The sequence below is a fragment of the Styela clava genome, chromosome 13 (genome assembly GCF_964204865.1).
Source record: "Styela clava chromosome 13, kaStyClav1.hap1.2, whole genome shotgun sequence".
In the NCBI taxonomy this organism is placed as follows: Eukaryota; Metazoa; Chordata; class Ascidiacea; order Stolidobranchia; family Styelidae; genus Styela; species Styela clava.
In genome coordinates, this window is record NC_135262.1 from 4984736 (window position 1) to 5008062 (window position 23327).

Genomic DNA, 23327 nt, shown 5'->3' on the forward strand with positions numbered 1-23327 from the left:
TGAAACTATGAAGCTCAATATCGACACAAATTTCAAAATTATCGGTTCAACAACGAAATTTGAATTTGTCTAAATTTTGGCTAAATTATTCGTTCGATAGAAAACAGTATTTTCACTCAGCTTACTCAATAGCCATTTCTTTCAAACGAGTTTCAAGTATAACATTTGTAATGGTGATGGATTACTAAATAATTACTTTATCATTAGCATCCCTCATATTTTTCTTCACTACTTGATTTTTAAGTCCCCCATAAGAGTACTAAACGCAATTTTGAAGTTGGTTTTAAATTGTCTGGCGCAGGAGTCCTAATTAAATTGCCAAGAGCGTCATATACATTCATATTACACATACACTATAACACACGGTATAATAAATTCATTCACACCACTTAAAATCTGCAAACTCATATTCATCAATATTAGACTTTGTCAAATTCTACATTTTCTTTATTTACTTTCTCCGTGTTTGACTTAGAACGAACTCTGATTAAACTGAAACATGTTAACATGTCCTAGGGCAAGACGTCAAACGGATGATCTTTTACCGTTTATTTAAATCCAGACCACTGAGGAATGTTGTCATGTAAATAATATATTAGAACCGGAAATTCTCGTTTGTACTACCGTGTCGGTGGTAGAAACCCTCAATTATATAAATATAGGATTCGAACCAGTGATAAATTTCGTTTATACAAGATTAAACACGTGCCCATGCTTAGGAATATGAGAGTTTAGAGCTCAATGTAACAAATATAAATGAAAATTTTTTTTATATCTTTGAAAAGACGAAATATACTACAACCTACAAGCGATAGTCTGCGGTATATAAACTGAAATATTCCTGACGGAGAGAGGAAATTAGTCATTTGCTTCATGGACGATCCGATCCCACTCATAGATTTGCGTCGTTTCTTTGAAATATGTCATTTGATAGGGAAATATAGATTCGAATCTCCCAAATTGTGGTATTAATATTCAAATTTGGAACCGGGATTTCAAGACAAAATATTCTTTGGCATTTATTATCATATATCGAGAGACTCAGTGGTGAAATGAACTAACCGGTTGGTTTGTTGTGTGCAATATTACCGGCCGGCTTAACAAATGTTGCCATGAGCGATGGTAACTATCATTTCAGCCCGCAATAGAAGGAGAGTGTAAATGTTAAAAACACAAACAAACTCATAGATTCGTTAGCTGGTGAATACAACGTTTTGTCCCGCAATCATTCTTTGTTGCTGATTCATAAACCGTAGTGTGGTGGCGTGGTATTTGATACTTTAAAAAGAATTATTCGAGAGGAAGAAGCGCATGAGCGTTCCGTATCATATTACATGTTTCGTCGTATGCGGGCCGGCTTGACACGTATTAGCAAACTACTATAAAAAATAAGGGAAATACGAAAACAATTTTTCACGTTGCTGGAAAGTGTGTACGATTTACTGAAGTTTTCCCATCAATTTGAACTAATAATAGCATTGCATAGGAAACCACCAGGAATATCAGACTAGTTCTAGTTTTTGCCAAATTTACATTTCCAACAACACCGATTCGATTCTAAAAGCGTCATCGGCTGGTTGACCCGGATATTATTTTAGCAGGGAAGAAGAATTAACTATTTGCGTGAAAAAACATGTATAACTTTGCTCGTCAATAGAATCAATCATCACATTCATTATATCCAGACGTTGTCAAGTTTCTTCAACATCTTCGCTCAGTATTTTTTTTTGTAATGTACTGTGGAGTTTGTTTTACATTCCAGTATCTTAGATATAAGTTTAAGGAGTAGCCATTTACGATAGACTGAATACATAAATTCCTCTCTGACGATAATGATCCATATATGAGCTATGTGACATCACTGGCCAATACTTGGCAATAGCATCTGTCTGATAGAGTCATCAAAGAGTCTGGATAATGTCGATTCTGAGTTTCCACTATTCTATATTGACTAACTTCAAGACGAGTACAAACACACTACAGCAGCATGTTATCTATTGCTATGTTCTAGATCTTGGTTTATATTAAATTACTTTGTCAATTTACATTACTCATTCATTTGCCTAATTTTATTGCAACGCAAGATTTTTAATTAAGAAACTTAAAGCCTGGCGGCACTTTGTAGATCTGGCTTAATTCCAAAGTCGTGAAAACTTTACTGAATCAAAACCACGTGGTCCCAATCGTTCCCGCCATTTTGGCGAGTTCATTTCCTGTCGATTGTTCCAAAATCATTGAGAGAAGATCAAATTATACTGTGTGAATGGAAATTGAGCGTTCATACGACATGCGTAGCAACGTTGTAGTAGAAATAGCGACGCCACTTGGGGTCGGAACAAGTTCGTCATAAGCCTGTTCATACATGACCTGGTTGATTGAAAAATATTTTAAGTGGATCAGATTGTGCGAATGTATCCTACCTTTGCAGACCGTAGTATCAGCTTGCTGTGACTGTTTGGCTGCTGGTCAATACATGCTACTAAATTCAAGGCTGAGGTTGGCAAGGTATTTATTCAGAAATTATAACCGATCCCAACTTGCAATATTTCACTTACAATAATCCGAATCTAAAATTATAAATTTCTGAATATTTCCCACGACTTTCAAACGTCAGCAACACACGAAATTATAGATTCTAAATTAGGATTCAACTTTTTAATCTTCAAACTTCAACTGACTTCTTGGGATCGGCTTCAAGTGCGCAATATATATAATTATACGTTTCTTAAAGGGCAAGTATCTTGTAGGACTCTGATTCTGATTTTGAAAATACAAGATAATATGGTTTTCCGATATATTTGATCGTATCCATAGTCTGTTCTAATCCTCCTTCTATCTTAATTTAGCTTTTGTTCAAGGAAACGCCCATTCAACCACCCCCCGAGGCTTAAAGTACAAACTCTGTTTGAAAATTCTTACGTCAGCCCTTCATCAGACGCCGAGCTGACTGAATAATTTATACGCTGTGAACGGATGTACTCTAGCATAGTAGCCCATTGTCTAATTTTTAGTACGTTAAGGCTAAACGCATAAAGCCTGAAACGATACGGAAGGCTTGCTGCTAAGCGAATATAAGGAAACAAAACTCAGCCATAAATTTTTCTCCCATTTGACGCTTTATTGCCACACAAAAGGGTTTCGTTCGCACTTAACGTTCTGGTAAACTATACATCACAAGACTCCGGGCGTGGTGTCAGCATGACTAAATATTTCTATGCTAGTAAGGGGTGCTTTGTTAGATGAGATTTAAATAAATAAAAAATCGGGTTCAATTGTCCTAGTTATTTGCTAAATAGCTATACGTCAATTCAATATTATATCTTAAAAGCTCCTTTTGACTTAAACAGTATAGTCTTGTATAAGTCCAAATTTATATCGACGTTGGCCTGAAAATATAACTAGAATAGCAGATGAATTTGATTTAGTTTTTACCAACTAGCTCGTAAAACCTCAACTTTCTGTCGCTAAATCTCCTGTTAAATATCACTGCTACCCCCAAAGAGTCCAAATTACTGCGGTGGAGCTGTTCTGTACTTTTCTAACCGCGTGAGAGATGCCACGTATTCTTAAGTATTTCCAATATTGTTTGTTTATGTTTTTCTTAAACGCGACTACGTCACTATGAATCACCAAATGGCCTGGAGAAGTTTTCTCTTCGACATTCCAGAGTTATTTTAAGATCAGCCAAGTATCGCAGAACGTCGCCAAGTTCCGCATCATCACCCTTATTGAAGAAGGTCGATAATATTCGATATTTCTAAGTATATCAGTATGATATAGTGAATTTTTGGTACTTCTGAAGTATGCGCACCAAGATGTCGCAACACCGGAACCCTAACCTGGTACACAACCTGAGTTTAGGTTGTGCGCCATCTTGGTGCGCATACTTCAGGAGGTCCGAACTTTTTATGTTTATGTTTCGAGTACATATATCGATTCACGTATCCAACGTGCGTTAAAAACCGGAATATATTTCAAAAACTATTTGATTCAAGAGTCTTGCTGTAGAAATATATTTGTGTTAGTGTGTATAGCAAGACTCTTGAATCCAATAGTATAGTCATCTTTATTCCTGCCACAGCATCCTTGCGTTACACGCATACGGATCCACTTCCACAAAGGCATAGAACGAGGAAAGCCAGTTAGTCTTACGTAACTCCAACTGATAGCTATAATTTAAAAAGCTGTTATTCACAGCTTTATTCAACCTACTATCCTGAGGTAACGTTGTTTACTCTATCTACGGAAACACACTTGGTTATATCCCGAATAGTCTTCGCCATTACCTATTTTGACTTGAATGTTTGTATGGCGCTACAACTTTATTTCGATGAAAGCACTTTGCATATGGTGGCTTTATGCGAGTTGACAGAGCATGTTTTTCAGCGGAAGCTGTGCCGGATGCACAAGCCGTTTACTCATCTTGTGAAAAAACTCATGCGCGCAAATCAATATACTTATAAGAAAATCATTATATTTTGAAAATATTTTATGAAAATGATAATTTAAAGCACAATATGTAAATAATTTTCTATATCTGTAGATGGGATCAGATGAACTCTTTGTACAAGAAAACATTTACAAGGTTTTAGTGATGTAAACATCTTCATTTTAGATGATTACTCTCGAGTATCGTACGTAATACGCCTTAACAGCCCTCCTCCGAGACCTTAGCCAATTGGTGTCAAGTAGAGGTCTTTCACTTATGTCCTCCAACAATAATTTAGTTGCTCGGATTTTATCCGCCCAGAGCACACCTCAAACTGTTGTGGGTCGATATCCGGTGTGCTGTTGTATATCGGACACACCTCTACCACGCCACGCGGAAGTAAATTGATTTTGTGTGATATGAAATTCAATACGGTTGTAACTTGAACACCGGTTCACACCAGTTGTTCCATATACCAAGGTATATGAGTATATTTGTCCACTTTTCGACTCAATTATACAAGATCAGAATGATTCAAACGTATGGTTATATGACGTTCCATTGCAAAGCCCACAAATATATGTTGGATGGGATTTATTTTATTTCTGACGGATACTAGAACTATTTTCATGTGGAATCTTGGAATCTTTTTGACCCAAGTATAATACATAACTCACCGAGGTACGAGAATGGCCTCATATCGAATGAAGTTTTTGTCCTCAGTCATACAAGATTGGTGGCATCGCAGTTCGTGCTATCGTGAAACCTAAAAGAGTGGCTAAATATAGTCATAGAAATTTTTTCAATCCTAAAAATCACAATAAAATATTTAGGGCAACGGCGCATATTATCAATATTTAACACGAAACAGCAAACGAAGCACTTTCATTTTGAGACTTATAAAGTCTGATTTACCGGAAAATTGTTAGCTAACATCATTTGGTAGCAGACGACTAATATTTTTTACCAAAGATCCTTATACAAAACATCAAAATTACTGGGGTCTGGTTTTTCCAGAAATTATATTTCAACGTCCTCGGCCTGCTAATGATTATTTGCTATTAAAGAAAACGCTATTCGCATTGTTTATTATGGCGTTACAGTTCTTTTCATAAATAGTTAGGTGCAAATTATAAAAAAACGTTAAAACTATAAAAAAGTCATTTAATAAAAATAAACATTCACATATCCAAAGTGGGACCAATAATCCAAAATAAAAAATTAGCTGCGGTCCGAATCGAATACTCAAAAAGTCCGGATTCAGACCGCGGTCCGCCAGTTGGGTAGTCCTGCCCCAGGGTTTTGTCAGTGCAGTCCAAAGGGTTTGCAAGTTTCCATTTAAATGACTATATTAACATATGTATGTTGTTTAAATATAATCAAATAGGCTTTCTAGATGAGGTTTGTCACTATTATTAAACTTGGCACACTTCAAATTGGGTTTGCTTTATATATACAGTTTATAGTTATACAATGCAGACAATAGAAACCAATTGAGCTATTTTACAGGCATTTCGCGAGAGTCCGGAATTTTCTTTGAAGTTCTGCTCTGCCAGAAAGGTTGGAAAGCACTAAGATTTATAAACATCATAACGAAGTCTTGGTCGTCAAGCGGAATTTTATTTCAGAAACCGTAATAAAATTTAGGGAACATTTCTGTAGAAAAAATAATCAAATTTCCCTAAATTATTTTTTAGAAAACATTATCCAAGTTACGCAAAGTTTTTATTGTGGCCTAATATTATTAATAAATAATGGAATGCACTCAACTCACGATTCAATAGCCAACATTGAATCGAGTCTTAGTCTCGAACTCGGTTTCTGCTTGGCGTAAAGTAGCAGCATTAGTCATGACTTTAATTGCCACTGAAATATTTCAAAAATGAGTTATTTTTCGAATGTATTATCTCATATAATGAAGTTCGAGTATCACTCCCTTGTCGCGTGAAAAGGCGCTTCAAAGCTACTTCTCACGCGCACCAATATGGTGGGAATCTTTTTGATGAATTTTTCAGCCTATTTAAATATTGCATATAAATCATTTTTTTGGTTCCAAATTGACATGTTCATTTCTATGAAGAATATCCCTATTTTTAAAATACACTTCCCACGGATTTTGATGGGGAAAGGTTTCATACCAAGGAATTTTATTCTCATTACTATTAAAAACTTCCATTACCCATGCCAGCGTAATTTATGAATGACTCAATTGGAAGTTAACAAGCAACATACAATTCTTGTCAACTAAGGGCCAAACATCTAAAAAAGATTTTTTCTATCGTGCACGTTCGATCAGGACAAAACAATTATTGTAATACATCTCACGACAAAATGGACGGTTGGTAACGGATATGAATGGCGGTGTAAAAAAGCGGGAAATGAGTCATTAACGCTCCCACGACACACCTCTTATACGGGAAATGGCACAAATGTACCAGCTGTATTGAATTGATCACACGCTTTTTGAATGTCATTATTCTTATGTTGAAGGAAAAATGTGGCAACGCAGTGGTGTAGGCCTAAGTGAATTGTTGTGAAATCCTCGGATCTTTTGAGGAAAGCTCCCGCCAGCGCCCAGAATAAATTTAAAAAAGAAAAAGTTATCATGCAGTTAGAGCTTAAAAGATTGCGCTGGAATTTCATACCATCCCGAACCCTAACTAAATAATGAACAATTTTTTATTTTGAAAATTGTCAGGATGTTTTTCTGAACACTTGGGAACATTATTTTATATGATATTACATTATTTCGTTTCTGATAATATGTCCTCATAATGCTTCTACATTAAATACATTTGACATAAAAAATGATCGGTACTCGGTACTAACCCTAACCCTATATTACAAGCGCATGCTTACGAACGAGATAAAGATATGATCATTTGGACCTCCTGAAGTATGCGCACCAAGATGTCGCATAACCTGAACCTTAACCTGGTACACAACCTGAGTTCAGGCTGTGCGCCATCTTGGTGCGCATACTTCGAGAGGTCCAAATGATCATATCTTCATCTCGTTCGTAAGCATACGCTTGTAATATAGGTTATCCACGAAGTCTTAAAATTTTTAATACTGGGAAGGAAATTTATCGATACCATATATTGTTTTGGCCGTCACAGATGTATTAAATGGAGTGAAAATACTTAATTACTGATTAAAAAACGACAAACCTGGTTACGATATTTTGAGAACTGACTTCATAACAAAATTGAAACTGTAAAGGGACTTTATGGACATTCAACTTGCCGAATATCCACGGCAATTACCTTTCGTATTTTTTGGATTGCCAAAAAATAATACATGAACAGTGATTTCAATATATATAGTAATAATAAGGCCACGTTGTATATGATCCCGAGAGTCCTAAGGGCAACAGATGGTTTCACTGCTATCCGGTTAGTAAAGGACTCAAAGCACCCCCACCTGGCCTGTTAGGAAATCGACTTTTGTACGAACGGAGTGGAAAGCGCAGACAAACAGATCCAAACGCAATATATATGAAACAGGCCAAATCGAGCTGATATGAAAGAACTTGTAATCGGGAAGCTAGTTTGAACAAAGCATATTTATTATACCTTGTTTTGAGTCGACCAAATAAGTCCAGATCTGAAGCGGAACCCAATGCTTGGGTGTATCAGCAGGTACGCGGTGTAATAGCGTTTTCAAAGGTTTGTGCAGTAATACCGTTTTCAATGGTTTGTACAGAGCTGGTATGTGTTTAAAAGAATAGATATTTGTTATTGCGATAAACAAAACAACTTCAACTGATGATTTATCAACAACCGAGATACTATTACTAATTACATGAAATGTGTTTTCGTATGTTGAGAACAACCGTGAAACAATAAGAAAACCAAGTCAATCCAGAGACATTTAGTGAGGTTGATAAGCTGTTCTGAGTGATCCCCACTAGCACAAATAATACATTTACGTTTCGTCTGAGTACAGTCAGATTTCCCAATTATTACATATTAAACTACTTTATATTAGATTTTATGCCGCTGTACTTGTGTAAAATTTGTCATTAGCGTGTATGAATAAATTAAAATAACTATACGTTGTTGATGAATATCAGAAATAATGTAGCTCCGAGGATCCCGCCTTGAGGAATTTCAAAATAAATAGGATAAATTTCAATGCTTTAGTCTGAAGCAATCTCAAAATATGCACTAAATAGTTCTATAATACAGTATTGCATCATCCATTTCAAAACACTACAAATTCAAAAGCAATTTCATGTAGTTTCCAATAAGAGATCCAGGGTTTACTAAAGATTGGTAAAAAGGATATTTACACCGTGTTTAAAAAGAGAGACAATGCCGGGAAAAGAAAATTTGTATAAACGTCTCCTGTATAATAGCATTTATTATTTGTGTTTTTTACAAACACATCTAATACATTTTAATATTTTTGACGAGAAAATGATGAGTAGTGTACTCTTCTCCATTCTATTACTAAAGATACGAGGGTGATTTTTCTCTATATTGCATATCAGAATATTCTACTCTATGTCGCCACCCAGCTGTATCTGACAATGCGTAACTTCACTACTACCATTAACTTTGCTGTTGCCAAGAACATAAGTTCTGTGCATCGCTTTACCTCAGCGTTTCCCAATCCGAGTCCGCGGTCTCAAATGAGTCCGCGAAGCGTTTGAATGAGCCCGCAACGAGCCAGAAATTCACTGCGGGCTGCAAACGTTTTTACGAAACTTAACTATCAGCCAAGTTACGATTTACGTTAGAATTTACCTAAAACCTAAAAAACAAGTTTATTTACATAACATTATTCGAGTAAATAATTACTGGTTAATGAGTAGGACTGGGCATATATTCGAATATTCAACTATTAGAATAACAATTTACTATTCGAAAATTTGGTAACATGTGACGAAAACACCTTCCGACGAAAACACGAGTCTGCCCACACTTCGATAGAGTACGCGAATTCGAATAACAAGGAATAATTTTTGTTTTGGTAGGTGTCACTGGTGGCCACCCAAATTTTCTAAATTCAAAAGCGGCAATACAAAATACTAAAAATAAAACGGATAACACCATAAGTTTTGTTTTATGATTGTCCGTGACCGATTAAAAACGCTTTTTTGGACATTGCAAATCGCAAAATTTCGGGTGTCACCGTAGTATGCGTACCAGGGCATTCCACATTGGTACGTACAGTACTAGAGCGCCGTAAGTGTTGTACGAACAGCTCAGATTTGCCGAATTTACAAAAATACGAATCAAAACAAAATATAATCGGGCACTTACCATATATATTGATAGCTTCTGAGTAGTATTGCCCTTATTTCGTCAACATATTTCAGATTAAAATCATCACAATTAACTTAATAGTAAAGCAAGGCGATGAATATGTATTTTTGATTTACTCATAAACTTTAAATATATTTTTAATAAGTGCTAAATCAAGTTGTCCTTTCTGGAACTTTACAGCAGAAAGTAGGATTTTTCTAACGACGATCACAAATTCGCAAGATCGCGAAAAATATGTATCAAAACTAAATATAATCGGGTAATATATTCTCACATTATTATGTTCGCAGATTGCCGTGGCATTTTAAAGAAGTAATGCTTTCATCTTGTCGTGGGTCGACGCAACCGCGAGTTACCATGAACACGATAAATAAAAATAGAAAGACATTTTAATTTCTCGTCGTTGTCATGGACTGAATATTGTGCGACAGAAACGGCTATTATACACTAAAAAAGTCGGCTCTTTTAACGAACGCGTAATTGCGCGAATTTCCGATTTTGAAATTTTAATGTTGTGTTCGGTTTTATTGCTTCTTCACACAGAGTACGGTTGCAATAAACGCTCCTTGAGTCCGCAAAGGTTTTCGCCAGTGAGAAAACAGTCCGCGACCAAGAAAGGTTGGGAAACGCTGCTCTACCGCTGCTTTTATATCAAGTTTATTTTTTCCAACCAATATCAAAAAATATCATTCGAGCACAAATTACGAGAAAATGATAATTTACAGTTTTACTTGGGAGGGAAGTCGCGGGGAACCAAAGCTGGTTATCGAGCAGCGACACCTTCATGCTTATAAAACTTGTGTAACGATATCTTGATTCAGAAACCTATGACTTTTTGTTCATTTTGGCATGTACAGCCCAACTTTTGTGTGTGAAATTGCTGAACAATGAGATCTGTTGTGAACTTGTATTCCATGTTCTTAATGTAATCCCTTTTGAGCAGTTTTAATGGAATTGAAGAGTTCAAGCAGACAGCCACTCGAACTGTTGTAACGTCGATACAACTGAATTCACAAGGGTAAGCAATCTGAAAATAGATCATTTAACTTTTGATTTGAGTTGCTCCTATGCTATAGTTGTCCAAAACATTCAGCGTTAGCAATGCTATTTCAAAAACTTTTAAAATTGTTTTTCAATTTTCCGCCTGACTGAAATAAATTACTTTACAAAATTTGTTCTCTGTGTAAAGCATGACCGATGTAAATTTTATAGAGTATGAGTGTAGGTATATTTCTGGTTAATCGATTCACTTGTTTAAACCAGGGGTGTGCAATCATCAATACAGGAGGGCCAGATACAAATAACTGGGTGAAACCGCGGGCGGAATTGGAATGACTCGCACTCTAAATTAAAAACTCAGATTAAATTAAAAACATGTTTTGCGTGCCGCACACTATCCAAAATTTCTCCGCGGGCTGCACAATTTTTCCGTGTGGGCCGCAGGTTGCACACCACCCTTGGTTTAAACCAGGGGTGTGCAACCTTTTTCGTGGGCGGGCCAAATATCAATAACCGAGTGAAACCGCGGGCCGCACCGTCATTTAACATAGGCTTTCTATTAGTTGCAGGCACAAAATAGCTCATTTTAGAAATAAATATGTTACCGGAAAGTGCCATATTTGAGGCCATGACTTTTTTAACATGTGGAAAGTTATCTTGGTGTTTTCGGTAAGATTCATTTCCAAATAATTTTCTGTGAAATCTTATTCTAGATTAGATTTAGACCAAATCAATTGATAGGCTGGAACCAAAACTCATTTAGCTTTTGTATCTATATAATATTAAATTTTTTTAAACTGCTTTCCAGTAGCCTAATCTTCAATTGCCCGTTCTTACAAATTCCTTAGCGTATTCTCCGCATTTTCCTTAAATTGTTTACTGCTCAGCAAGGGACAGCTTTTTGAATCGCGTTGTTCGCCTCGCTGTTGGGACGCTGTAAGTCATAGGCATAGATAATAAATTGAACTCGGATATAAGATTTGCAACGCAAAGGAAACCAGATCCAACTAAATTTCAAAACTAGTTTAGATGGCCGCGCACCATTCAAAATTGGCACTTCTCCGCGGGCCGCACAATTTTCCATTGTGGGCCGCATTTGGCCCGCGGGCCGCACTTTGCACACCCCTGGTTTAAACCATGAGTTCAATTTTTTGATATATTCCTTGCTTCCTGATTTTTTCAACTCTTCAATCCGTTTCACAACGCATACAACTTTAATTGTTGTTCTATGTTTTATTATAAAATATTGCGATCAAGAATCATAAGGATGTTGGGCTGCAAGGTAACCGTGTACATATTCTCACAAGGCTCGTAAAGTAACTTTAATGGTGATTTTGTTGAAATGAATCTATCAACTGAAAAAGTTGGGGGCTTGAATTGTTTGCAAAAATGCTACGAAATTACGCAATTTTTTTTATATACTATGAACAGTATCACAAAAAGCACCGAATTGCTATGGTACTATGGAGCATGTCTGTGCAGTCGGGGAAATTACAATTGACTGTGGATAGAAAAACATTTTGACTCCGTTTCTGGGTTGTAAAAAATTTCGACTTCGACTTCAGCTCTGGGAAAATCAAATTTTGATAACAAGTGTTAGCTGCTGTTTATTATCTTACTATCTTTGCATTAACCAACCCGCGAGAATAAGTTATGAGTTGGATATCCTTACTCCGGTAACTATACTTAGATAGTTTCATCAGACCGAAGCCGTTGGGCAGGCCACGGTAGATGCTGGTCACTTTGACTTGATCGGATTTGAAACATCTGCCGGTCTCACTTGCTGCCATGACAGTAGATCAAAACGTTCGCCCTGGCTTTTAATAAACTTTTGTCAGTTTTGCTTTTGTCACATAGAGCTTTTTTCTGTCATTGGGACTCGCTTTTATCGTCATAACCCGTAAACTATCGACATAATCAAGCTAAAGAGTTCATTTTGCAAAATAGAAGAGGTTCTCTCTTTGCATCGAGTGGCTTCCGAATTTCATCCATGCATTGGGTAAAAATATTTTGGCTAGTTACGGTTCATTGCTCAATCATTCAAGGCGAGAACCCTGTAGCAGATTTAGCTAGCCCGACCATCTAAGCATTCTAAGGCGAGACAAATTTGTTTGTTGTCCAGCGGTTCGCTGCAAGTTTGCAGATCTTTAATGATTTCATTTGCTGGTCAATGCGAAGTGGGTCGCTTCTGTGTACACTGTGAACTCATACATCTCGCTAAAGGTATTTTAAAGAATTAGGTAAATGTAGAGAAACGTGGTAATGCGAAAGTAGTCGCGACGTTTCTCAGCGATGGTGCAATCAGTTAATAAGTAAACTTATATAAATATTATTATATTCGCTAGATTTTGAGTGGACAGGCCTGGATGTTGTTTGTCTGGTTGACTGCTTTACAGGTTTGGTGAAAATGGCTTGCAAAACTATCAAGTTGAATACAGGGGCTGCCATGCCCACTATAGGCTTGGGAACTTGGAAATCTAAGCCTGGTGAAGTTAAAGCAGCGGTCGAAACTGCTATTGATGCGGGATATCGACACATTGACTGTTCTATTGTTTATAGAAACGAGGCTGAAATTGGCGAGGCTATCCAGAGCAAAATCCAGGAAGGCGTTATTCGAAGGGAAGACCTTTTTATTACCTCAAAATTATTCGTTACATTTCACAGACGAGTGAGAGATTGTATTGAAAGAAGTCTTCGTTCATTAAAACTAGAATACGTTGATTTATATTTGATTCATTGGCCGATGGGTTTTCACTTCAATCCTGGAGATGTCCTTGAAATGACGAAAGACGGTAAACCCTATATGGACGAGGAAATCCACTACGTGGATGTTTGGGAAGAAATGGAAAAATTGCAAAAAGAGGGTTTGACAAAAGCAATCGGAGTTTCAAATTTTAACAAGCATCAAGTTGCCGAAATTCTGCAGAGTTGTGCAATACCACCAGCAGTCAATCAATATGAAAGCCACGCCTATCTTCAACAAGACGACTTGCTGAAATTCTGCCAATCGAATGCAATCGTTGTGACGGCATACAGCCCGCTCGGATCTGCCGATAGGCCTTGGGCGAAACCAGATGATCCAAAGCCACTCGAGGATGCCATTATCAAAGAGATTGCTGAAAAGCATAACAAAACAGCCGCTCAAGTTTTACTCCGGTATCAAATTCAACGTGGCATGGTTGTTATCCCGAAAAGTGTGACTCAATCCCGAATTCAAAGTAATTTTCTCGTTTTTGATTTTGAACTGAACGAGGATGAGATGTCACTCATAAGAAAGCAAGATCGGAATTGGCGTGCGTTGAAAAACGAGTGGTTATATGGTCATAAGCACCACCCTTTCAACGAAAACAATTGTGAATAAAATCAAATGGATGAATGTGCAAGATGCACCTTTCTAAATGTTGAGAATTTTCTAAAACTGCCATTAAGAGTCTTGCATAATATTCGAGGCTTCATTATGATGATCTTTCAATATTACCGATTTTGTACAGCTTAATAAACAAACTTCTTTCTTACTCTTTTAAATTCGAAATCTAGTTAAGTTTGAGGACGGTCAATTTTGGTGCAAGTTTCGAATATAATTAGCTATGTTTATAAATGCTAAAAACCATATGCTCAACCGGAGGTATTTATGCCCGAGCATATCTTTATATCTATGATTAATTCAACGAAATATACGTCCGTCTCAGGCATTCGTTGCAATAAATATAGAGTAAACTGCATAAAATAAAAATCGGTTAATGTCTGTGGTATAAGAACAAGACGAACCCAACAAAAACGCATTGCGCCAAGACTGAAGAAAAGGTATAGTAAATAATGGTTGATACGGAACTTGAAACAATTCAAATCCCACTGACACGGAAACAACTAGCACTAGCTGATCATTCCACAACGCGGATACTGTTTGCAATTATCATTTCATAGCGTATGCTGTTAGCATATCGTTGGCAATGTTACGCTAGAAAAAAAAACAATGTTGTATCAGGACTATCTAACTGAAACAGCTTCGACATTTTGATTCGTTTGCTTCTCATTACTCTTATACCTATTAAATATTATCGCTCGGCTTGGAATACAAATTTTTCAAGGCAAGATTATTCTACTCTCGCCAAATAGTTCTTTATCTTACAAGAGATCATGCGCCGATGCAAAGTGTTTTTATTGGTAAATAGTAAAAAGCGCAAGTGGAAATGTGTATCCTCCACATCAGCGGTCCCGTGACGGTTACAGAGATTGAGAATTGCTTGTGTTGTACCATGTCTAGAAGTATTCTTCTTACCGGAAACAAAAGGAAGCATTGACTTGAATTTGGACAAATTATATGCCATTAACTCTTTCATTTAGTATAAATTATATATGTATAAGAAGTAGGCTATACAACTTTTCGAAATGAGCGAACGATAATCGAGGAAAGCCATATGAATGGTAAACTGTCGTATTTAAAATTATAACACATGAATGAGACTGGCTCGAAACTGTTGAATACTTGATACAGCAAGGTGCAACATAGGTAACGCTGCGCACGAAATTTCATGCCCATGGTGACTTTATGCGTGATATTGTGCATCCCAACTCGAGATCTACCAGGAAAGATCAGTGGGCACGGAAGAGAGCTCCGCCGATATTCTTTTGCAATAGTAATATGAGACGCCATGTTGTTGAAATCTTACAGAATTAACCGAACTAATGCTGCATGTGTCTAATTTTGAGCAAGAGCAACCATTTCCAGAGATTTTCTGGAACTTTCGCAAACATAGAAAATACAATATATTCAGCAAACGAAGTGAGGCGAATTAACCGTTCCGCACACGGCCGTCGGTAAATAGCGAGAGGCCCTGCGACCGTAGACAGAATGCCATGGCTGCAATTTTACGTAGATACGCCACTGCTTTTAATTTCAATTGATGAAAATCCAGTAAAGCTATTTTTTCAGTTGGATTGGAAGGTTATTTCATATTTTTCCGTAGTGGAGGAAATCCGATAAGACCGCTTATTATTTGGCTAATCACTATATTTCAGCCAGTTACAAGCCCATGTGGAGTATCGGAATATTTAACCAAATTTTTTTAATCTAAATTAACTCCTTTAACTTTACTCTCCAGCACTACATGGGATATCTTAAAATTTTAATTCAAAAATATTTGCAATAAAAAAAATTTCATAAGCACAACGAGAAAATTTAAAATTAAATGTTTGGACAGTCAAACTACAACCAGGGGCGGACACTTTCCATAATTTTGGGGGGGCGAACTTGGATCGCTTACCGAAAAACACAGCGCCGTGTATCGTCACGTAACAATAACCTGTCGATGTCATTCTCTAAGTATTAGCATGTCATTTTGCTACTCATATATCGATTACCTAGGCTGCTTTGCTCGGACACGGAACTTGCGCGTCACTGAACCAATTTCTTGCTAACAAACAGAAAATAACAAATTTGAGGTCGGAACTTCCCATTGCTGTCTGCAACAAGCACCGCGATTACGCGCTCGTTAAAAGAGCCGCCTATTTAAGCGTATAATGATTTTTCTGTCGATCCATGACAGCCACGAGATTCTAAAATGTCCTTATATATTAATTTAATTGTGTGCAGCGTAACCCGCGGTTGCGACTTCTTACGTCAAAATAAAAATATCACTAAACTAAAGTACCACGGTGATATGGGGAAATAAAAATATGAAATAAGCTGCCTGATGTATTTAATTTTGATACGTATTTTTGCAATCTTCCGAACTCGTTATCGCCTTTACAAAAATCTCGATATCTGATATAAAATCCCATATAGTACAATTTTAATTCATACAATGAAAATAATTATAAAGTATACTAGTAAATCAAAAATACAAATTCACCGCCTCGAAATCCACGCGGAACAGTCGCCGCTATTACGCCACTTGTTAAAAGAGCCGACTTTATCAACGAAAAATGATTTTTCACTTGTGCAAAGTAATCAATCAAAGACCGATACCGGCATATTCAAAATGTCTTGATTTATTAATTTAATTGTCTTCAATTTAAACTGCGGATGAGTCGACAAAACAAGAGCTACTCTAAAACACGACGGCAATCCGCGGACATAAAAATGTGTGGTAAACTGCCCGTTTATATATTGTTTTGATCCGTATTTTTGCTATTTTGCGAATTTGATAAATTTGAGATGTACTTGTCACACTGGCTCCGCTCAATCGCAATGTTGTCACTCCGATTATTTTTAAAGATAAAACCTTTCGAAAAATTGATAAATTTTCTGTCAATTCTCACGTAGTAAAAGTTATTTCAGTACAATAAAAATACATAAATAAATACAAAAAGTGATCGAATATACTTTAATATCTTATATATCATCACAAATCGGGGAAAAGTCGCGTTGTCAGCTTTGTTTGATGTTAACACGAAAATTTTCAACGTCAATTTAGTAATGGATAAAAAGGTAAATGCCGCTCACAATTGACCGTGTTTCGATTTTAGTGACGAAATGTTTTTAAAGGTCAAGCAAACATAATTTGTGAAATTTTGCGATTTTAGATGCCTAGAAAAGCGTTTTTAGACTATTGCGGGCCTCAACAAAACTTATATTATTTACAGTTTTATTTTTAGTATTTTATATTGCCGCTTTTCAACTTTTCGACATAGTAAATGCTTTGATCTTTGCCCGCAAGTTATGCTGGGCCTTGCACGAAATCCATAACGTGAAAAGATACGTCCAGCGGTGAAAATTGTTTATAACAACTTTAGATCTAGTTAATTTTTTAGCGATAATAATTAATTGTTGTAATGAAAAACAGTTTGCCTCATTCACTTCTCTCGCAAGTGCCAACAATAACACTATTGAAAGATTTTGACAATGAGAAAATCATATTAAATTGTACAAAAATGAATTAGTTGTGCAAAACCATGGCGCGTGATCGGCGGTGCGTTTGAAGACGGAGTATTACCCGTGCGGGCGCGCATGTTTCACGAAAATGTGAGATGCTCCGAAGGCGCCCTGGTCCATTATTGTAAGAAAACAGTTATAATATCGGTGACTATTAACCGTTTAATTGCGCTTGACTATCGCACTTTTCGGAAATGATAATTTTGTAAGGCGGAAACAACATGTATTAATTTTTTTTGCGAAATTATTGGGGGGGCGACCGCCCCCCCGGGTGTCCGCCCCTGACTACAACCAATGACAGCAGTAACCTATGGACAAGTGGATTTCAACCGAGGTTCCGCGGCACCATAGAGTTCGGCCAACCAGCGTAAAATTTACATTTTATTTACAGTGTTTCCAGAACAAACGGGGGAAAACAATAAGCCTCGCGCCAACACTAGATTTAATCCGCAATCTCAGCAAATTTGAGTTTTCAAAATTTGGTTTGGCTGTGACAGCATCAGGCGGGCCAAATTGAAGTGCCCTCGCTGTAGCTTGCCTATGTCAGGTCTATACTAATATATGTATATTGTTCAAATATAATCAAATGCCTATCAAGGTTGCCATTATTGTTAAACTGCCACTACTTTTAAGGACAATTTTGTTTCGCAAGTTTTGGGTTCGCTTCTGTATATATTTATAGCTTAGTTAAATAATAATACAGACAATTGAACTATTGCAAAAGGGTTCTCCTTCACCACAAAGGTTGAATACCCCTTGCATAGACTATAATTAGGCTGCTTAATCTTCTGATTCAAAATAATTATGCCTCCTAAATATTACAAGTATTAGATGAATGTAGAGAAGAGTTTACCAAGATGAACATATCAGGCAATTACGCTGCAATTATAAAAATTCCCAAAATCATGGTTTTGAAAACTTAACCTCCATCATGTTTCACTGCAAAAAAGACACAGTTTTTATGAAGGAATTTTGGAATATCAAGGTCTGAGTGAGGCCGAAAACAAGTCTTGTACCTTGAAGGATAATTGGTAGAAAAAAAATCCACACAATGACACAACCCTTCAAACATGCTATTAGTTGCAAAACGTTTAGGTATTTGAGAATCACTTAAAAGCAGGGCTCATCAAACTACGATATTTTTTGGCGCTAACTTATGTCAAAACAAAATATCCATTAAATTCGAAACCAGTACATCCCCGATTAGAGCCAAAATTCGACCTCTTTTGCGAGAATATGAAAGCGCGTCGGTCTAATTGAAGGTATAGTCAATTTTATAAATATGGTATTATTAAATTTTCCCTTTTTTTATTTTATACTCTCCGAGGGTTGAAAAAAAATTTAGCCTTACCAAGTGGGTCATGATAAAAAAGTTTGAAGAACACCGCTTTAAAGCATTGAGCAACCCGTGTTCTGCCATATAGCTCTGTGACGTTTGACACCTTTATTCAGCACCGTGGGCTGTATAGTTCGCAGCTAACATCTTCCGAATATTATGCTTGCCCCATAAAATTAAATAATATGACTGGCTGTACTGGTACATTCATAAAAAGATGAAGTGTGATATTTATAAACAAAATCTCTTTGAAGCAATTTCAAAGTTAGGAAACTGGTATTATTTTTCAAAAATAAAATGTTGGAAATGCTAGAGCTTAATGCGCTGGAAATTAGAAATTATGAAAAATATTTGTAGCAGGTACATCAATTACAAACATTCCATACATCACATCAAAACTACTTTCTTTCAAAACGTTCTGCGCCAGGGCTCAACAACCAGGAATTCATATGGGTTGCACATCCCTGCTTCAAAATATATCTTTTTTAATATACAGGCTGTATATCAAAACGAATATGTGTTCAATAATATGGTCTTCTGGGATTATTTAATGGATTTGGCCTAAATCGATAAGCTAACATCATTCGTTTTCTATACGCAGAAAATTCATCATCGTCTTTATTCAGACCCGCTGGTCTTTCTACACCCACCCCTCTACCATCAATCGAGGTCTGTCCTTTATTTACAGGGGCTGTTATACCCTGCTTTGTACTACCCAGCCCTTCTCCCTCACTCCAACCCATTTTTTCAAGCATTTTAAATCCAATATTATCGCACTGTAATTTGAATTCCTTATAATCCGAAAAATCCGGCGTTCTCCCCTCTTTCAAGGCTTTGAATGTTTCCATAAATCGCTCTAGTTCTGCAGGCGGTAAGAAGTCTCCAATGAAATGTTTACTTTCTGCTTCATCTGTTAATTTTTCAGCAAGTTCTTTTGTTTTTTGCATTTCTAATCTTCTGTTTTGATGTTCCCATGTGCCTAAATCTTCGTCAATCTCTTCATCACTGTCATATGCATGCTTGTTCTTTTTTTGACTAAGCTGTGTGGCAGCTGCAGCATTTGCTTGCGCATTTCTACTAGCCATAATAAGGTTATACATAGCTTGCATTTCACGCTGCTCATCCAGCTGTTTTCGCTGATCATCTGAAAGTTCTGAACAACCCACAAGACCAGCAGGTCGATAATTTTGGGGCACACCTAACTGTGGTGAGACAGTTGGAATTGTTACAGTCGGCATTCCAGGTAGATTAGCTATCCCTGGTGGTGCAACTTGTGCTAAATCAACTTTTTCGCCCCAACGACTCTTCTTTTTCTTTACTTTTTGTTGTGTAGAAGCACCGCTACCTTGTGGTTTCGAATTTACTGCCGGTTTCATTTGCTGTGACGGCATTGACTGAACTCCCCGAAGCAATGAAGTAGTGTTTGTGAAAGTCTTTTTAGCAATCTTGGAGTCTTTTTCATCCTCTCCACTGCTGCTATCATCATTATGGAAACATGTGGAAGACTTTTTATTTGTCAGAGATGCTGCAGCTTTAGTTCGTTTCATTTGATTGAACATGCTTGTGAACCTAGATTTTTTTATCGGTGGCCCAACTATCTTTTTGGTTTCATGTTTCGGTTCTTGTTTGATGTTTGAAACATCAGGTTTCTTTTCGTTTTTCTGTGAATTAAGATAGTTTTGCAAGAAATTTCCATCATTTTGAAATATATCTTCAGTTTTTTCAGACTTCACCACAGCTTTGGCTTCAATTTCATCCGCCATTACGCCAGAAAATTTGTAGTAAACTATATCGTTCCCGTATTATAAAAAGGAAAAAATTGATTCAATAAAAGAACAGATTAGATACATAACCTGATTATGGTAATATCAAATATCTAGTTAAGGAAAGTCCTACATCTTACTGCCCATTCTTAATTTGACAATTGAAATAATAATGAGGAAACTTAAAAATAACTTATAATTAAACTAGTGATTCTACGATTCCAATGTTTATCAAAAAGCTTAGGGTGGTGTAGCCAGTCTGCGGACAATTTCATTCAAACCGCTATAAAACAAAAACCAATATTTTTAACCCGTTAATTTTATCACCGTAGGTGCATTGGCATTTATTCTACACGCTAAACCTCGAATTAACTTTCTACGACCAGGGGTTGAAGCTATACAAACCACCAACGTATGAGACTCTGAAGACGTATTTGCGACCGAACGACCAGTGTGCGACCACAGATTTCAAGCCTTGAACATTGTTATGCTGCGTCGAGACTAGGGCATACGCAGCCATGCGTGAAAAATATGGCTTCTGATTGCATTTCTGACCCTCATATATTTTAAGAACACGGGTCTTCCGAACAAAACTCGTCAAATTATAAACGAGAATATCGGTCAGAGACCGAAGACTTATCGATCAAAAGTTAGGGGATCCCCAAAACAGCGCTCTTACTCCATAGTGACACCTTGTGTCCAATTACTAATTAATTAATAACTCGCTAATTATACGACATAATTCATCCAAAATCAATAGGCTTCTGGTCTGACATATGATGAATGCACATGCAAAATCTGGAGCAGATTCAATCTCGCTTTCATGAGATATCGCATGGAAAAATGGTCCTTTTTTTTTCTCCGGTCGGGTTTTCGGTCGTAACTTTTTTGTTTGTGGCCGCATTTTGGTGTAATTTCGCAGAGATACGAGAGATAAGTGGACAATAACGTGTGACAATTATCGACGCGATTCGTTAATTTTTTCGTCATTAATTTAATCGATGAAGTTGATGGTCGCAAATAGGTCGTGGCCGCAAAGTGGGTAAGCCACCCTCAATCTAGATTATTGGCGACTGTAACAATTTTTGCATTCACTTCACTGGATGATTTGCTTCGGCAGTCCGGATCCGTCTACGACATGTATTTCCCCATGCTGCCATGGTACCGTAAAAGCGCCTAACTTCGGACAAAATTACTATATTTTCGTCAATAACTCGGCCATTTATTGTCCAAACGGCGCCAAAATTGCTCGGTAAAACATTCGTGCGGTAATTTACATTCCCTGCAAATTTCGGTTCAATTGGACTATTTTTACTATTGAAATAATCGATATTTCTTGCCATTTGACCGTTATCCTTCACTGCCCTAACTTCGGACAGTCATTTTCTTCACTGCGTAACCGCGACGCACAGAGAGAAAGAGGCTTCCGATGCGGATGAGGTAATCACGTCGTTGCGTGAAGATAAGACGCTCGATCGTCGTCGTAACGTAACATTGACGTCACGACGAAAATGCATTATTTGAAACTTCCGTCGTCCTATGTTTACATCTTTCGTTCGTTATTTTCGATACTTCAGATGAGTATAATAACACGTTAGTCATTTTAATCAGGAAATGCATACGTAAATATATCTGATGCAAACCGTTTCAATCCACAATGAAGTATTTTAACAGGCTTCTATCGAAGTCTTTGAAGTATTAATATTCTCGACAGATAGCTTTTTTTTATTCTGCGCGGTTATCTTTATAAATGATAATTTATATCAAACACACGAAAAATCCGATTGTGAAGTTTAATTTAAAATTCAACTTAATCTTGTAAACATGTAGGTCCCGTTTATTTGTTGGAGATTAAATTTATTTTTAATTTCGAGTGAATAAAATTCACCCACGCCGTATTCAATAACTGTCATTTCGACTACTAATCATAAAATAATGGTTAAGTGCAGTGCACTGTGCCATATGGACGTTGGAATTATCATAGTTTTATATATTCGATTTTTAACGTCATCGATTAAGTGTGACATGTATTTTCATTAATGTAATTTTGGCATATATTCATACATGACCGAACAAAATACAAAAATATTACGTTGGAACGCCGTCTTTATCTTAACGGAAATTGTCATATTGGCTCCGTTGTGTCTGGCGTCAAAATTCATTTCCGCGACGCAGTGTGACGTCGTTTCGGAAGTGAGCGAAAAATAATCTACGTGAGGTTGACGTAATTTTTGACGCTGCGTGAAATCTTAATATTCTTACGGAATTTATAATTCAGAATTTTAGATTTTATTTAAATCTCGTACGACATCTTGCGATCACTCAAATAAATTATATACATTGTTGTCGCCCTCTACCGAATGATGGTATTTTGACGACGATAGCTTCAGTAGGAGCGACGCTCTGCGCCGTTGAATGCCGGGCAGTCAATTTTCGGCAAAATTTCCGTTTTTTTACCAAAAAAATAATTATGCAACATTAAAAAAGATGAGAATAGATGTAGATATAACAGCACAACCTATAATAATTAAAATTAGCAATATACGGCGCGTTTTAGCCAAGATATGGCCGTTCAAAAATTTTGTCCGAAGTTAGGGACTGTCCGAAGTTAGGCGCTCTTACGGTACCGTACACATCTTGATAGTAGAATAAC

At 36.8% G+C, this 23327-nt stretch overlaps 2 protein-coding genes across 2 annotated transcripts; one reads left to right on the top strand and one right to left on the bottom strand.

Annotated features, from left to right (window-relative positions):
* The first annotated feature begins 12823 nt into the window (after positions 1-12823).
* On the top strand, positions 12824-14885 carry LOC120332453 (aldo-keto reductase family 1 member B1-like). The gene is made up of 2 exons (XM_078119202.1): positions 12824-12924; positions 13047-14885. Exons 1-2 carry the CDS (start codon positions 12852-12854, stop codon positions 14060-14062), a joined length of 1089 nt encoding a protein of 362 aa, XP_077975328.1. The 5' UTR covers positions 12824-12851; the 3' UTR covers positions 14063-14885.
* Positions 14886-16471: 1586 nt separating this feature from the next.
* On the bottom strand, positions 16472-20727 carry LOC120332820 (SURP and G-patch domain-containing protein 1-like). Its single transcript, XM_039400138.2, has one exon. It carries the CDS (start codon positions 20672-20674, stop codon positions 19433-19435), a length of 1242 nt encoding a protein of 413 aa, XP_039256072.2. The 5' UTR covers positions 20675-20727; the 3' UTR covers positions 16472-19432.
* Positions 20728-23327: the final 2600 nt, after the last annotated feature.

Bases quoted from the DNA above. Each gene is read 5' to 3' on its own strand.
- LOC120332820 (XM_039400138.2), bottom strand. From the start codon at position 20,674: ATGGCGGATGAAATTGAAGCCAAAGCTGTGGTGAAGTCTGAAAAAACT.
- LOC120332453 (XM_078119202.1), top strand. From the start codon at position 12,852: ATGATTTCATTTGCTGGTCAATGCGAAGTGGGTCGCTTCTGTGTACAC. The intron at 12,925-13,046 runs GTATTTTAAAGA...TATATTCGCTAG, and splicing joins ACTCATACATCTCGCTAAAG to ATTTTGAGTGGACAGGCCTG.